Genomic DNA, 15370 nt, shown 5'->3' with positions numbered 1-15370 from the left:
TCCAGGTTACTTTCCAAATGCATCGGTGGTGCTGGCCGAGCCTTTCTGGATAAAGTCGAGGAACATATTTGTATTGTCTTCGTAGATATACCAACCCTCATGGGGAGGTAAGAGGTTACCTGCACTATCTCTCTTCGGCTGGGGCAGAATTCCGTTCCCACGCAGCGCCCAGCTCTTTCCCGTGTATTCTTCGAAGAACCGTTCAAATGCTACTAGGGCCGTGTCTAAGCTGCTTCCGGCTGGAGCAAGAATCTGGGAGTTTGATTTACCAACACGGCTGTATCTGCATTCGGTTTCATAAGTAACATGTTCCTCGCTGGATTCGTAGATCTGGAGTTTGTCAAACTATCAGCATTAGCTGCGGAAAATAGCTCAACCACCACAATCTATAGTCAAGGACCAGAGTCAGATATATAACGAACCGTAAGCTGAAATTTCTCATTACGCTTCGTGATTGCCTGTCGGACAAGCGTTGCTTTGTATGTTAGACAGGCTGTCGTATCCGTGTACACATGACATCCCGCTATATTCTCTTACCATCAGCACCTAAGTCAGTCATGCACATAGAACAGAGGACATACATGTACTGGAGCCAGCTCTCTTCCCACGCTTGGCACCTGAAGGGCCTTTTGTGTTTGCTTTGCCTAACATCAAGATGTGAGTCCATTTTAGAAATGACATGGTATAGAGGATAGATATATTTAGAGTGGGCACACCTGTAGACTTGCCTCCGGGCCTATTTGTGGACTTATCCTGCTGCTTTGGGGTCTTCCTGGCTTTCTCCTTTGCAGCTCTCCTTTCCTCCTTGAGGATATTCTCGATGAGATATGCCTTCTCCCGTTTTGGTGTCCGATTACGGGAAAGTAGAGAATCCTCCAACCATTCATATGATACTATCCTAACAGTCCCGAGACGTCTGGCTTCTTTGACTTAAATCGAATGTGTTAGTGTGGCAAGAGTTTAGCAATCTAGGTATTGGGGAACTAACCTGCAGGGATGTTGTTCATATAGGCGTCTTTGGTGGTAACTAGGTGCGTCACATCCTGTGTGACTTGTCTAGAGTACGTTCCGCCGTTTGCTTGTACCCATTGCGGAATTTTACTACCGTTATCTCCAAGCCTCCCAGCTGAGCATAAGTGGACCTTTGCAAAAGACTTGCCCATATTGAATGTCCGAGTGTAGGTGGGTGTAGATCGTTGGAAAGAACTAGATTCAAGAAGGCAACCAGATGGTCTGGCAACAACTACATACCAGCTAGGCTGAGTGAAAGTAGAGAAAGAGATAACCCGTAAGAGCGGGATGATAGCAATGAAGAGTATGTTCCTGCGATTGCTTAGAAGTGAGAGTTCGAGCGTAGTTCGCAAGCTTAAATCTATAGGGAAGTACTGGCAATAACACAACTAATTTGAGACAGTGGGTTGTATCTCGAAACTAGTCCATAACCTGAAAGTGAATTGCAACCCGAAATTGAAGTGTAGATTGAGTCATTACTCGAAAACAAAAGGAAACTCATTAAAGATCATCGTCCGGATCTGTGACAAGTTGCTGGTATCTGAGAACCAAAAAGTCTATGGATTACTGTTGAAGTCCTCTCACTGCCTGCACAAAGGCATGTATTTTACTCGGATCCTGAACGCCATCCGACTCCACACCAGAACTGACATCTACCCCAACAACCTTGTGACCAGAGCTCCCTAGCTTCTTGATTGTGTCAGCAACGTTTGTGGGATCCAATCCTCCAGCCAGGATAACACGCAGGCCAGCATCGCTGTCCAGAACGGTTTGAACACCGGACTGATCAAGCAATTCACCCGAGCCGCCAGCTCCAGAATCAAGTAAGGGCAAAGTATGGTAGGCTCTTCGTGCAATTCCAGTCTCGTCAAGACCGAATTTGCGGATTACAGGCACCGGTATTAACTTAGCCCACTCCAATGGCTCAGAACCGTGTAATTGGACCACATCGAGTTCCAGCTTTTGCTGCTGCTCTAGGATGTACGACAATGGCTGATTCTGGAACACACCCACGAGCAGAGCTCGGTTGGGATGGCGTAGGACATTAGTGGAATGATCAAAGTAATCAACCGAGGTTGCATTTGATGTTCCTTGAGTCGTCGAAGCGGTATGAGTGACAGGTCGCTTCGTGGACTTCACAACTTGAGAAATGCGAAGAGCAACATCATCTGAAACAGTACGCTTTCGTCCCTGTACCTGAATAATACCAACCAAATCAGCACCGGCCTCAATTGCCGCCCGAGCCCCATCTTCTGATCGTGTACCGCAGATCTTGACTAACGGCGAGGCTCGTGAAGTTTGAGTAGATTTCTCGTAAGACCCCCCGAGCAGCTCTGCAACAAAAGCAGATGTGTTAGATGCCCGCATAAGTGCCTCTCCCACGAGAATTGCTTTGACACCTTCCTTCTTGTAAGCCTCGACATCCTTGGGTCCGGAAATTCCACTAAGAGCGCAAACGATAGTATTCTCGTTAACCTGGTCCATGAGACGACTCGTGGTACCGAGGTCAACCTCGAAGCTCGTCAAGTCTCTGTTGTTCACGCCAATCACCTCGGCTCCAAGCTGCACCGCGATCTTCATTTCCTCCGGAGTATTAACCTCTACGAGAGGCTCCATTCCCAAGCTGCGAGAATAGTGATACAATCTTGTAAGAAGCTCGACGCTTAGCATCTTCACGATGAGCAGGATAGTATCAGCCCCAGCAAGACGGGCTTCAAGAATCTGATATTCGTCAAAAACAAACTCCTTTCTTAAGATTGCAGGTCTGTTTGTAACTCCTTCTAAGCTCTGACGAACGGCACGCAAATCGTCGATGCTACCTTTGAACCATTCTGGCTCAGTGAGGACAGAAATAACGCTGGCGCCGGCCTTAGCGTACTCTCTAGCCTGGGCAGGGGCACATGCGTTCTCCGCAATCATTCCCTTGGAAGGGGAAGCGCGCTTTATTTCAGCCATAAGAGACAGCGGATAAGGTGATTGTCTCAGACGGGCAGGGAATGAGACTTGTGGAGGAGCAATGTTGAGGTCGTAAGCAGCCTGAAGATCCGCGGGCCGTTGTGAAGGAATAGTCTTCTGGATGGCAACGGCAGCCCTGCGGTGATCATATATCTTCTCTAAGATGGAAGTCTTCTTGTCTACCTTTGGGGTGCTATTCGAGGCAGCTAACCCAGTTGCAACGGAAGTGCCACTCTGTGCACTGGATTGTTTGCCGTTACCCTCCCATGTACCCGCTGTAAGTTTGAGGAAGTTCCTAAACATCCCTCGGCCGTACTCTGTGAGAATACTTTCAGGATGAAACTGGACACCTTCCACTGCAAGCTCCTTGTGTCTCACACCCATGATAACGGTCTTACTACTGTCCTCACCCAGCTGGGCGTAAGACGTTACCTCCAGGCAATCAGGGATCGTTGAGTGTGTTCCAGCAAGGGAATGATACCTAGTCACGGCGAGGGAGGTCGGCAGCCCTTCATATGCACCCTTACCGTCATGTTTTATCACCGATGTCTTACCATGCAAGATCTCGCCTGTGACATCGACTTTGCCACCGAAGGAAGAGATGATGCATTGCTGACCCATACACACACCAAAAACAGGTACTTTACCGCTGAAGTATTGAATTGCAGCATTACTGATTCCAGCGTCGGTTGTCGGGTGGCCCGGACCAGGGCTGACGACCAATTGAGTCGGCTTCTTGGCGATCAATTCGTCCAAGGATAATTCATCATTGCGAAACACCTGGACAGTGGCGCCCTCGAGGACCAGATACTGATAGACATTCCAGGTGAAAGAATCATAGTTGTCGATCAAAATGACATTGGATGCGCTGTCAAGCCGTGCGGCTTTAGTGGGATGGTGGGGGGAATGGTCAACGAGATCGGAGCCCGCCATGACGAAGACCTGGAGATGAGAGGCGTCAGAGTTAAGAATTAGAAAGAACTGTCTACGTAAGAATCGTAAGCGCAGACAGTAGTCTATCGACTAAGCAGCGACCCTAACTCACCTTTTTGAAGGGCTGAGCAACGAATTGTGTAAGCGGGGAGTTTGACTCATTGAAGCCGCATCGGATAATCGCCTTCCCAAACGGGCTTGTCTATCAAACTGCGCAAATTTAGTCTCACCGCCTTACACTAAGCCAAGATAGGTATTGATTGTTGACCTCAGCCAAAAGTGCTCCTTCGAATATTCTTGAGTTCCCGCTCTCAGCTTCCTACACTTATTGCTTTATCGACCTTACTCACTCTAGGCCCTTCCTACCTGCGCATAAAAGCTGTATCTTTCTAGGTCTTAGAATGATATAGCTGTTGCGCCAATGGCTCCCGTTCCGGAAGCCTATTTCCCGTCCCTGGACAAGTGCTTCTCCGGGGACGTCCAGCTTCTGTACGCGCATCTACAATACTTCACACAGGATCAAGGCTAACTATACCGTCCCTTCAGGTCCTGGAAGAGAGCATTTCTCTACACATGCAATCCCGAGGATGACCTAGGCGATACCGGCAGTCTCCATGCTTTCTTGTCGCACCCAGAAAGCGTTCAGCTTCTTGCAAGATGTTTGGACGGGTTCACCTCCTCTTCGGGGAAAACAAAGTCAGATTTTGAATCGAAAACGGCTGCGATTCATTCGGAGACAACAGCGCAAGCTTCATATAACTTGAAGGAACTCAAAGAAGACGCATTGTGGCTGAGCCAGAAAGCCGGCATTGACGAAATCAGCGCCCTAAGGATTGCAGTCTTAGAATGGCAGAATCGCCCTGCTACACGCCTTCTGTCTGGATTCTCCGAAGAAGAATCTACAAGTTTGCAGAGCGCAGCTGGTGTCGAGAACTTTCGCATGTCGCTGGCTGGACCCAGCTTTGCTGAAATTTTCAGTCAGAAAGTCGGTCGTGAGGACAATGCCTCAGGATTTGTTTCTGAAGAAAGTAGGCGCCTGCGTCTGCGAGAGTTATACTTGTCGGAAAGGACACATATTATAAAGACGGCCCGGAGGTTATTCGCTCTCTCTCTGCGCAACGACGTCAATGAACCTGCTCCGCAAATGTCCGAACAGAAACGGAGCGACTTGTTGTGCCAATTGGGAGCTACACTCTTCAACGACAATCTTGCTGGTGATAAATGCCGCACTTTCATTCAAGCATGTATCAAAGCTATCCAGGGTCGACTTTCGGCATTAGAGAGCGATGGAGGGTGGCTAGGACTCGCTGAAAGCAACGAGGCCGTGGAAGATTTGTGGCGAACGGCTCTCGTTGAAGAGATATTGCACATTGTGCAAATTCTGTTCCTACGGCTCCAATCATCTGCGGAGCTTCCTTCTGCCGATGTTTTCGTGTCCTGGCTTCGTCTCATGGGCGATTACAACTTCCTTGAGACACTCCAAATCGTGAGTAGAACTAGACTTCCTCCCTGTTCTTGAGTTCTGAGAAGCTGACTTCGTAAAGCCATGCCAGAATCCGCCAGAAGTATTACTCCCTCTTCAGGCTTTTGTGAGCTTGACGACCCTTGCGTTCATGAAGCTACCGCTTACTATTCCGTCCATCATAAACAAAACTTGTACACCAGAATCAAACACGAAACCACCATATTTTCTCTCGAAGGATGAGATTGGTCAGGTGAATGAGATTTTTGTCTCTGCAGTGGTGGAGTCCAAAGTTGCAAGCCCCGCGGCATTCGCGTGGGGACTGGTTTTGAACACTATGAGAGAGCTTGCCCTCAATGACAAAGAGAATCGGGAGTTAGAACAGTTTCACAGCGCAGTTGACTCATTTCAATCGAATACTCCTCAATCTACCGCAGGCGGAGCTTCAGAAATTTCACTCTATGAAGAGCTGTTAGAATGTGCACGAACTCCGAAGTGCACGGCTGATGATTCTATAGCCCTGTTGACCTCGGATGAAGTGAAAATCATGGCATTTGAGATCATTATGAACCTCGCTACCAAAGTTGGCTCTACATCTGCAGTTGACGACATGTTAACGAACCGTTGGACTCGAACGGTGCTTCTGGATCTCATTCGAGTGGCCGTGGTGTACTTAGATTATTCACCCGAAATTGTGGAATCCGTTCTGGCAATTCTTGTGGGTTCATCCACAGAACCTCTATGGCCCATAAACAACCTGGCCTCGCCTTCTAGTGACCCACGGTGTGTTTTCATCAGGGATGAACTTTTGATGGACAATATCTTTCGACTAGCCCGGTCGCGGTTCCCTTATGAGACAGTGCCGTTTTTGAAACTCTGCCGCGCTCTCATTAGCAAAGACCTGGTTAATGACGAAGGTATTCCGGTAATTCTCAATGAAATGGAGAACATGGACACATTCACTCAAGCCTTGCCGCCTGATTTCCAAGGGTACGAGACGATACGGGAAGATGAGAACGCAAATTTCGTGACTCTCGTTGAATCCCTTCCAATGCTTGGCTCATCCCCTCGAAGACAGTTATCCGAGAAACAAACCAGCAATGCTCTGGTTGTCACGGGCTCATCTCAAGTTCCGTCTACGACAATTGGGCAAATCGTGTCCGAGTCAAGGCCCGCTGTTATTATGTGGCAGCACCAGTATTCTTCGTTAAGCTACCTAGGAAGCTGGCTGGAGGAATGGAATGAAAACGGAGGATATTCAGCAGGATGGGGAGAGGACTCTATCGCGGAAATCATAGGACTCTTGGCAGACCTTCTCATTACCTCCAAAGATACACAACGTCAAAATGGCGATGACTCAGGCGCTAAGAGGATCTTGGAGATGGCAAGCGATGGGTTAGCCCGGCAAAGCGACATTATTTCAGTGGTACTCGACATTCTCGAACGCAGTCTGTCTCATATTGGCCCTAGAGCAGGTTCTGAGACTGTTTTGGATTCCGTTATTGCCTGCCTGCGGTTTATCACCGCTCTTATTGAAGTTTTACCTGGCAGAGTATGGCCGTTCCTATCTCGGAGCAGCTTATTTGGTTCTGATGGCAAAGGCGGCATCATGACCGCAGTCATCTCCGCCCTCGAGGTCACATCAGGCGAATATCCCTTCCTCCTCAGCTGCGTACGTTTTTTCGAGTCCATTGTTGACGACGCTGTCTCTCGTGCTGTATTGAGGAGAAGCCCCAATAGCGTAATGGGCAAGACAGCAACCGTTTCTGATTGGACTGCTGGTGTTCCATCTCATATGATGAGAGGAGTCCTCTTGGACTTTGTTCGAATAATGGTCGAAGTGTACAACAGTAGCATCAATTGGCGATTTAACTCCCCGGCGCAGAGATTCGAGATCAACGCCGCACTCGCTAAGACATTCGAAAGAATACTCTACTATGCTTATGGCACCAACGACTCTACAAAACTGGATGCGAAAGTTACTGGTGTGTTCTCGTCCTCGGCGACGTATATACTGGATGTTTTACGACCGCATTCGACAGATGATCTCCCTTTCAACCCGATCCTTCGACTCATTGCCGACGGCCTTCAAACCCCGCCCACATTATATCTTCGGTACTTAACACTGGTAGAAAAGCAAGTGAGTTCGACACTTGTACTCTCTACTAGACTTTTACAGGCCGCCCAGCTACTCTCGACACCGCCGTCATTATTAGAAGAGCAACTGTTTAAGGCAGCTCCGGTCCTCGTCAAATTATATGCACAGCATGACGCCTACCGACTACCTATTATATCTCTTCTTAACACACTTATCACAGGCGCGGCTTTGAATTCAGACAAAGAGCCACCGTCCCTGATTGGCCATTTGGGAGCCGAGTCATCCTGTCTCTTTCTTGATGTCCTATCACAATTTGACAAGCCGTTAAGTGATCGGAACCTACACTTGGGAATATGGCAGCTATTGTCAACATTTGTCACCAAGCGTCAGCAGTGGCTTGCGGTCTATATTCTTACAGGATCGTCTCCTCGTCAAACACTTAAGAAGACCGACGATCAAAAAGCCCCGGCTATGAGAGGAACACCGTTTTTGAAGATTGCGCTGGATACACTCTCAAACATCGACCAAGTTGATCTCCAGGTAGCTCTTGCGTTGCTAGAGTTCGTCTCTCATGCCCAAGAAAATTGGCCCTGGGCTACCTCTGAGCTGAGAAAGCACTCCCTGTTTTTCACCAGCCTCGTGCAATATGTCTCGAAGTTGAAGATAGCGTCACTATCTGTGGTGGATCAGATATTTACTACACGAATTGCAGCTGTCGTCGCTGATCTCTGCACCGTGTATTTGCATTCCGCAAAGGAAATGCAGGATCGATCGTTCTACAAGACTTTGATCCCGCTTGTGTCTTGGTACGCGAAGGATGCAGTTGAGGTCTCGGGGTACAATGCCTCACTACACGCCAACTTGAAGAAGAACTTTGAGATGAGGTATTCGGGCTGCAAGCTCGCTGATTTTAAAAGGACGACATTGCAACCGCGCACCCTGGGCCGTGACTATTGTTATGATATTCACCTTGGCGAAAAGCTTCTCTCTTACGATTTTGCATGGGCAGGAACCCGCAACCAAGGTTTTGACCAGGAGTTCGAACGAGCTAATCTCAATCTGTCACTGATTGAGGCCAAAGTGGTATGTATTCGCGCAATTCCTATATGAATGTGCTCTAATAGTGTTCAACCGCAGTCGCTCCTCCATAGCTGGAAATTCTTCGCCATCGAGCATTGCTCAGACTTTATGACGGATCGAGAGGTTCAGAAATCGATGGCTGTAGTCGTACAGAGATGCCTTGAAGCTAATACCAATGGCGTTCCACAAGAAGCAATCTTCGCACGGATTCAACAAACACGGGTAGATTTTGCACAAGCTCTCCTCCAGCGACTTGTCGAGATTGGATCCCGGGGTGCTGAAGTTTTTGGTCTGCTTGGGGTAGTGTGGGATGCATTGCGCTCTCGCCGCGCAACGTATGAGGAGGCAATCATCAATGACGACACCGAGTATTACCGGTCCCTTCTCAATGTGCTCTTCCTCGCCCTTCAGTTCCATCAAGACTCACCTTCACGGACAGCGCCCGAAACGCTCAGTAAGAAAGCTGAGGTATCATCTGACTTAGGACTGGTGGTCGAAATTGTAAAGACTGTGGTTGCTCAAGGGTTCAAGTCTTTGACCGCGTACTTGCACGATCAACCAGAGAAATGCACACCGAAGGACTTTGCCATCATAACAGCCATTCTGCAAAGCTGCTTGCAGGTGAAGAATGTTGATCGCGTATACGAGCATATCGTTTATCATATTGCGGATAACGACACAGGTCGTCATGCAACTTCTCTCTTTTCGTGGGCTGATCAATTGGCTGTGGCCGGTGATCCCGTCTACGGAGAACTCAGTATCTCTTTCCTTGTTAAGCTATCGACCATACCCATGCTAGCAGAACATCTCGCTGTCGAGGTTGTTTTAGTCAGACTCTCTACATGCCGCTTGACAAATATCCTGCGACAGCCCAAGGGCTTTGGTCCCTTTGACTCTGTGCCCAGGATGTATGCTATCTGGACCGGCGGTATTCTTCCCCTTTGCCTGAACCTTCTCTACCACGTCATTCGCACAGCGCCCGAAGTGGCGGCCTTCCTCAATCAATTTGAGGGCCAACTTACGCGGGCGTCCGAGGCGTTTGCTGCCGATCGCACGGCTGGGTCTACGGCTCGGCGCATCTGTCTGAGCATGACATCTGAGGCGTACTCACTGGCACTAATCTCCTTCATATTGGACCGATTCCGCGAAGCAGGACCCAGCGCCGGTATGGATGCTGAGTCAATCCAGGAACTCAAATGGGATAGGGCACATGTCAAGGAAGACATTGAAGATCTCCTAGAACGCAGACAACTCCTTCGAGCACGGATCGTGGCCACCAACGACAAAGAAGCGGAGCTGGTCCGCCAGAAACCATTGAACGCTTCATCGGGGGCCGAGAACCGACTGGAGGAGAAGATCGTGAGCGAGTTGAAGGCCACACTGGTCTGTCTTGGAGGAGAGGAGGCGTAATGAAGCTAATGTATCCATCTCATGTTGTGCGCAATTTCAAGGTGTCTATGTGGTTGTTTCTTGATATTTTTTACTCCTTCCATAACTTGTTCAGGGTTGTCCTCTTAAGATATAGCGTGATGTTTTTGGTAGGAAATGGCAGATGGGGGAGGTGTAGAAAACTTTCTATCGGTATTCCATTGATTGAACATACAAACCACATATCGGTCTTTGCTTTCCTTCCCAAACTGGTGTTTGAAGAATGAAATGATGTAAGCGGCTAAATATCCCCAGCATAATCGCGGCAACAGTAGGTGATACAGGTAAGCATCCGGTCCCACCTATCGAGAGAAATTCCGACTGTTCCTCAATCGTGTTACATACCCAGGGTGGAACCCGTACGTCTCCCCTTTCCCCTATAAATAAAGGAGTCGAAGGCCCGAGGTCATGAAGCGTTTACTTCCTCGGGATCTCCGCTCGGGGAGAAGCTGATTGGTACCGACTTAACCGATCCCAAATGCGGGGAGAGCTCTGTAAGCTTGGTATGGGGTTGGTTCGTCGAATTATGAATGGATAAAAGTGGATAAATTATTCATTTTGCTGGTTCTCATAGGGAGGGGTTTGATGTAGCCAGGTTTTTGGGGCAAGTTCGATTGGAGTGAATTACTTGGTCTGTGGCCTGTTCCTAATTCTATATATGACTTGCTCTCGCTCTCGCTCTCCTCAAAGTTTATATCGTTACTTCTTATTCATTTTTACCTTTTGTTGAACTTGATTGGCGCTCCTCTTCTTGAAAGCTACTTAATCCCTGTCTTTTGGGTGGATTGTTTATAAGACTCACGATGCCTTTCAAATCGCGTTGGCAGGTGCATGTCCCGGATGCGCACCTGGCAACTGTCCTGTTCACATCGCCCACTCATCCGTTGTCAAAGACGCACAGGTGCTTCTCTGAGGCAGCTCGTCCTGATACGCATTATTTCACTACCCATGACTTCCGACTATGGTCGAAGCGTTTTGCGGCGGGATTGCGCAAGGCTGGTCTCCAGTCGGGCGATCGGGTCTTGCTCTTCTCCGGCAACGATCTCTTCTTCCCTGTTGTTTTTATGGGGATCATCATGGCGGGAGGTATCTTCTCGGGGGCCAATCCTACCTATGTCGCAAGGGAATTGGCGTACCAGCTCCAGGATAGCGGCGCAACTTACCTCATTTGCGCTGAGGGGAGTCTTGACACTGGTATTGAAGCGGCGCAGGTAGCAGGACTGAGTCGGGGTCGGGTGTTTGTTTTTAACAATGCCATCTTTGATGGGCGTGGGGAGGGTAAGATGGGTTGTCGCTACTGGGGTGAACTGGTGGCGTCTGCGGAGGAAGGCAGTCAATTTGAATGGGATGATCTATCGACTCCGGAGAAGGCTAACCGTACTCTCGCCTTAAACTATTCCAGCGGCACAACGGGAAGGCCCAAGGGCGTGGAAATCTCTCACAAGAACTATTGCGCCAACATGCTTCAGGCGAATCAATCGTTTTATCTGAATCCGGACTGGAAGGCAAGAAATGCTAGGGCTCGGTTCCTCTGTTTCCTGCCGATGTATCATGCGATGGCTCAGAATATTTTCATTGCGAATGCATTAAAGCGTGAGGTTCCTGTGTATATTATGCCCAAGTTCGACTTCATCAAGATGCTGGAATATACGGAGAAATTCCGCATCACGGACCTTATTCTGGTACCTCCCGTGGTGGTTGCCCTAGCCAAGCATCCTGCGGTCAGAAGCGGCAAATATGATCTTAGCAGTGTCGAGGGGATTGGCAGCGGTGCAGCGCCCCTGGGAAGAGAAGTCTGTGATGAAGTGGAGGCGCTCTGGGAACCTGGACGTGTCAATGTGAAACAGGGCTGGGGAATGACCGAGTACGTTGCGCCTCCTATTATCTCTACCAATGAAGCAGCATGTGTGAGCTAACAGGGAAGTTTTTCCGCAGGACTACATGCGCTATACTTGGCTGGGACCCCACCGAAACAAGTCACACAGCGTCGGTTGGAGAGCTGAACCCCAATTGCGAAGCAAAGATTATGGCCGACGACGGGGTCACCGAGTTAGGACGTAACCAACGGGGTGAACTCTGGGTCCGAGGCCCGAACATTATGAAGGGCTATTGGCGAAACCCACAGGCCACAAAGGAAACCAAGACGGAGGACGGATGGCTGAAGACCGGAGACATCGCATATGTGGACGATCAGGGGAAGTTCTACGTTGTTGACCGAAAGAAGGTACGTCGTATGACAAATAGTTCCCAGTTGCCACATATGGCGAGCAAAAGCAGCGTCGCATGCTTCTAGAACCCGTGCATGTGTTGACTGACAAATTCTGCCCTAGGAACTGATCAAAGTGAAAGGCAACCAAGTCGCACCGGCAGAGTTAGAGGCCCTTTTGCTGGAGCACCCGGCAGTAGCTGACGTTGCGGTCATTGGAGTGTCGGTGTAAGTATTATATTTGCCTCCCCAGAGATCGATGAACGATCAAGAGCAGCTGATAGACTGACTATCAACGAATAGGAACGATGACGAGCGCCCTCGGGCATATGTAGTGCTAAAACCTGGACAGAGCGCCTCCGCACAGGATCTTATCGCATTCATGGACGGGAAAGTCTCCGCGATCAAGAGAATCACTGGCGGGGTAGTTTTCGTTGATACAATTCCTAAAAACCCCTCAGGCAAAATCCTGCGAAAGGTCCTTCGAGACCGCGCCAAAGAGGAAGTGGCCTCAAACCCGAGTATCGCCGCAAAGCTATAGGTCACACTCTATATTTTGCCTCTCCAATATTTTTTTTCTCGCCTATGGAGCGGCAGGCCCAGTCAAATGTATATCTAAGCTTCGGTGACCTGATTGGTGGGGCAACTGATTTTAGCATGCATTGAAGGGACCTGGTTGTTGGGTCGAACGGGCGAGGAATCCTGGATGATATATTTGATAGACGAATCTGAGTGGATCAAAGTTCGCGTAGTCCGTTCCTCTTAAAATTCCCCTGCTGTCAAAAGGCCAGGAAGGAGGTCGACGCCACAGTCGATCACAGTGTTTACCGCCACACTGAAAGCATTCGGCTCTTTTTTCCTGCGCCAAGAGTAGATCTAAGATACTAGTGCGTTAGTAGTGTCCAGTAGTGCAGGATTGAAAGACATGACCCAGTGGACACCAGCACAGACGAAATTTGATCTAGAGTTCTTGCCGAGGAAGAGAAAACAAGATATTGGTGAGAAGGGGAAAGTTTCAGGGGGGAGCATCATCTCACCAGTGACCAGAAGCCACAAGTCCAACAGAAGAAGGCAAGGGATCGACCCGTCATACCATGGCTACCTGATGCGAGACTAGTAAGTTTATCCTGTCATTACGCTTGCTTCATGCGAACTGATTTGGATCTGCACGGAAGGATGGGCTGAGCTGAGAAAAGAAGATGTAATGTAAGAGAATAACTATGGTGGATACTTGAACATTAATATTGCATGTACCTATTTTATTCGAAGTAAACGAGACCAAGAGGGTCACGAGGAGGTTGGCACCTTTCCGAATGGGGAACAGTGTTGTTAATTACGGCTGGAAACTTCAAAAAAAACTGTATGTAACGAAGTCTGGACCTTTGACAATCAAGACATACATGGTGATGGAGAGACTCAATTCCCCTCTCTCCACTTTCTACTCTCAATTGGTCTTACGCCGTCATGGTCGACTCAGATCGAGCCGCAAAGCATTTAGTGCCTGTAGCCAGCCTTATTCATAGTCCTTGGAGGGGGGGAACGGTGCCCCTCGCTAACTTAGTAGTCTGCCTAACGAACTAGCGGGAGAAGCTCCTCTCTTGAGCCGGCAGCTGCGCAGGTGGCGCTCCTTCAGGGCAGCTGAACTCACCTTTCCTGTTGGCCTTGTTGCCGCATTCTTGGTCTCCTTTGGCCCTCTAGTACGGAGTAGTCGTCGTACAATTGCGGGTTGGTCTCGTTTCGCATGGGTCTTGTCCACCGCTTAACCTCGCGTGGCTGATCCTCACGCAGCTGGACTGGAAGCCGCCTCGTACCAACCAACTACCAGATGCTGCTTCAAGAATGGCTGCATGACGCAGGGTTGGATATGTGTGCCTGCATGGTGGAGTCTGTCATTTTATTGGAATACTTTTAGAAAGTAGCAATTCCCTCACTGGGTCGCTCTGAGACTGGAGTATTATTATTTCTTCTTGATCTAAGTACCTCTGATGGCCATACGCCCAGATTATAAAGATCTCTGTATACCGCTCATAGCTCTTATTTGCACAAGAACAAGCTCAATATCATCTCTACTTCCGTCTCTTTATGCTTTCCTTTGGTCGCAACTATCTAACTCGTCTCGTTCTACCCGTCAATCGAGCATACTTTGGAACTTGGAAACCAATTGCCTATTTTGGTATAGAACGCCTCATAGTACGGCCATCTCCAGTACTGGACAAACAGACTGTTGAGGAATTAGTGATCTACAACGTCGTCAACGTTCCAAGGAAAACCCGTCGAGACTCTCCTTAGAGAAAGGAGACCAAAGAGACACAGGCAATGGGCCATGAGAAGGACAACGACGCCGTGAAAGACATCCGGGTTCTTTCGTTCTGGATCTCCTTCACCGTCGGCTGCATACTGTGCATTCTACTCCTCGTTCAACGTATCAGACGACGACATCTGGGCAGATACGCACCGCCAGAGAGGCAAATGGATCCGCCACCCTTTTCTTTTGGCGAAAAAGAAAAGCGTGGTGGCGATGAGGAACTAGCTGGTCTAGTGGGCCACGGAATGCCCTACTATCCAGGAGACCCGTCGACCTACGGCGTGGCCGGGCTCCCTTCAGCCTGTGATATCCTGCTGCCCCTGTCCCGTTCGACACATCTCCCCTCGAGCGGTTATCTTGCTGCTGTTCTAGGCCGGGAACGGAGTGTCAGCACCGCGCAATCATATCAGCAGACCCAGGCACCTTGCGTTGTTGCCCCATCCGAGCTGAGCCCCAGCTCGGGAGATAGTCGGCCTTCCACCGCTGGGATGGACGCTGGGCGCAGCAACGGGCTTTTGCCCGCGGAGGGATCTGGATCTCTTGGATCTTGCAGGAGGACCGCCGATCGACCGGCTGAGTCGCAGACAATCGACACGCAAGAATTTTCCGGGATATTAGCCCCAGAACGGACATGTTCTGTCCAGAAGCGCAACCAGATTGTCCAGCACCTTTATGATGTGGATGAAGGCGGCGTTCGCACGTATAAACGGACAATTGTCCAGTACAACTAATGGTGATTATCTGCATCCATCGGTCTCTGCTTTCTTGACTCTCCCTTCTGCTATTTAGTTCGGGTACTTTTCCTTACATTCCATTGGAATTCCAGGTCATTGAGGCGCATGTTTTTTTTTTGTCTCTAAAAAAGATGGTGCCTAATGGGTGGCGGACTGT

The 15370-nt window shown here is 49.2% G+C and overlaps 5 protein-coding genes across 5 annotated transcripts; 3 read left to right on the top strand and 2 right to left on the bottom strand.

Moving 5' to 3' along the window:
- Positions 1-6: 6 nt before the first annotated feature.
- Positions 7-667, bottom strand: AO090012000582 (BRCT domain protein; the record flags this gene model as incomplete). Its single annotated transcript, XM_023236545.1, has 3 exons — positions 7-283; positions 423-458; positions 582-667. The coding sequence occupies 3 exons, from the start codon at positions 665-667 to the stop codon at positions 7-9; spliced, it is 399 nt and encodes a 132-aa protein (XP_023091462.1).
- Positions 668-1575: 908 nt separating this feature from the next.
- AO090012000581 (bifunctional anthranilate synthase/indole-3-glycerol-phosphate synthase) lies at positions 1576-3900 on the bottom strand (the record flags this gene model as incomplete). Its single annotated transcript, XM_023236544.1, has 1 exon — positions 1576-3900. One exon carries the CDS (start codon positions 3898-3900, stop codon positions 1576-1578), a length of 2325 nt encoding a protein of 774 aa, XP_023091461.1.
- A 421-nt stretch (positions 3901-4321) lies between these two features.
- Positions 4322-9950, top strand: AO090012000580 (nucleoporin; the record flags this gene model as incomplete). The annotated part of the gene is made up of 4 exons (XM_023236543.1): positions 4322-4389; positions 4447-5386; positions 5445-8543; positions 8598-9950. 4 exons carry the CDS (start codon positions 4322-4324, stop codon positions 9948-9950), a joined length of 5460 nt encoding a protein of 1819 aa, XP_023091460.1.
- Positions 9951-10771: 821 nt separating this feature from the next.
- On the top strand, positions 10772-12715 carry AO090012000579 (acyl--CoA ligase; the record flags this gene model as incomplete). The annotated part of the gene is made up of 4 exons (XM_001727520.3): positions 10772-11832; positions 11904-12192; positions 12299-12402; positions 12478-12715. 4 exons carry the CDS (start codon positions 10772-10774, stop codon positions 12713-12715), a joined length of 1692 nt encoding a protein of 563 aa, XP_001727572.1.
- A 1775-nt stretch (positions 12716-14490) lies between these two features.
- On the top strand, positions 14491-15210 carry AO090012000578 (uncharacterized protein; the record flags this gene model as incomplete). Its single annotated transcript, XM_001727519.3, has 1 exon — positions 14491-15210. One exon carries the CDS (start codon positions 14491-14493, stop codon positions 15208-15210), a length of 720 nt encoding a protein of 239 aa, XP_001727571.1.
- Positions 15211-15370: the final 160 nt, after the last annotated feature.

This window comes from Aspergillus oryzae, chromosome 4, assembly GCF_000184455.2.
Source record: "Aspergillus oryzae RIB40 DNA, chromosome 4".
NCBI lineage: Eukaryota > Fungi > Ascomycota > Eurotiomycetes > Eurotiales > Aspergillaceae > Aspergillus > Aspergillus oryzae.
This window is presented reverse-complemented; position numbering and strand designations above follow the sequence as displayed.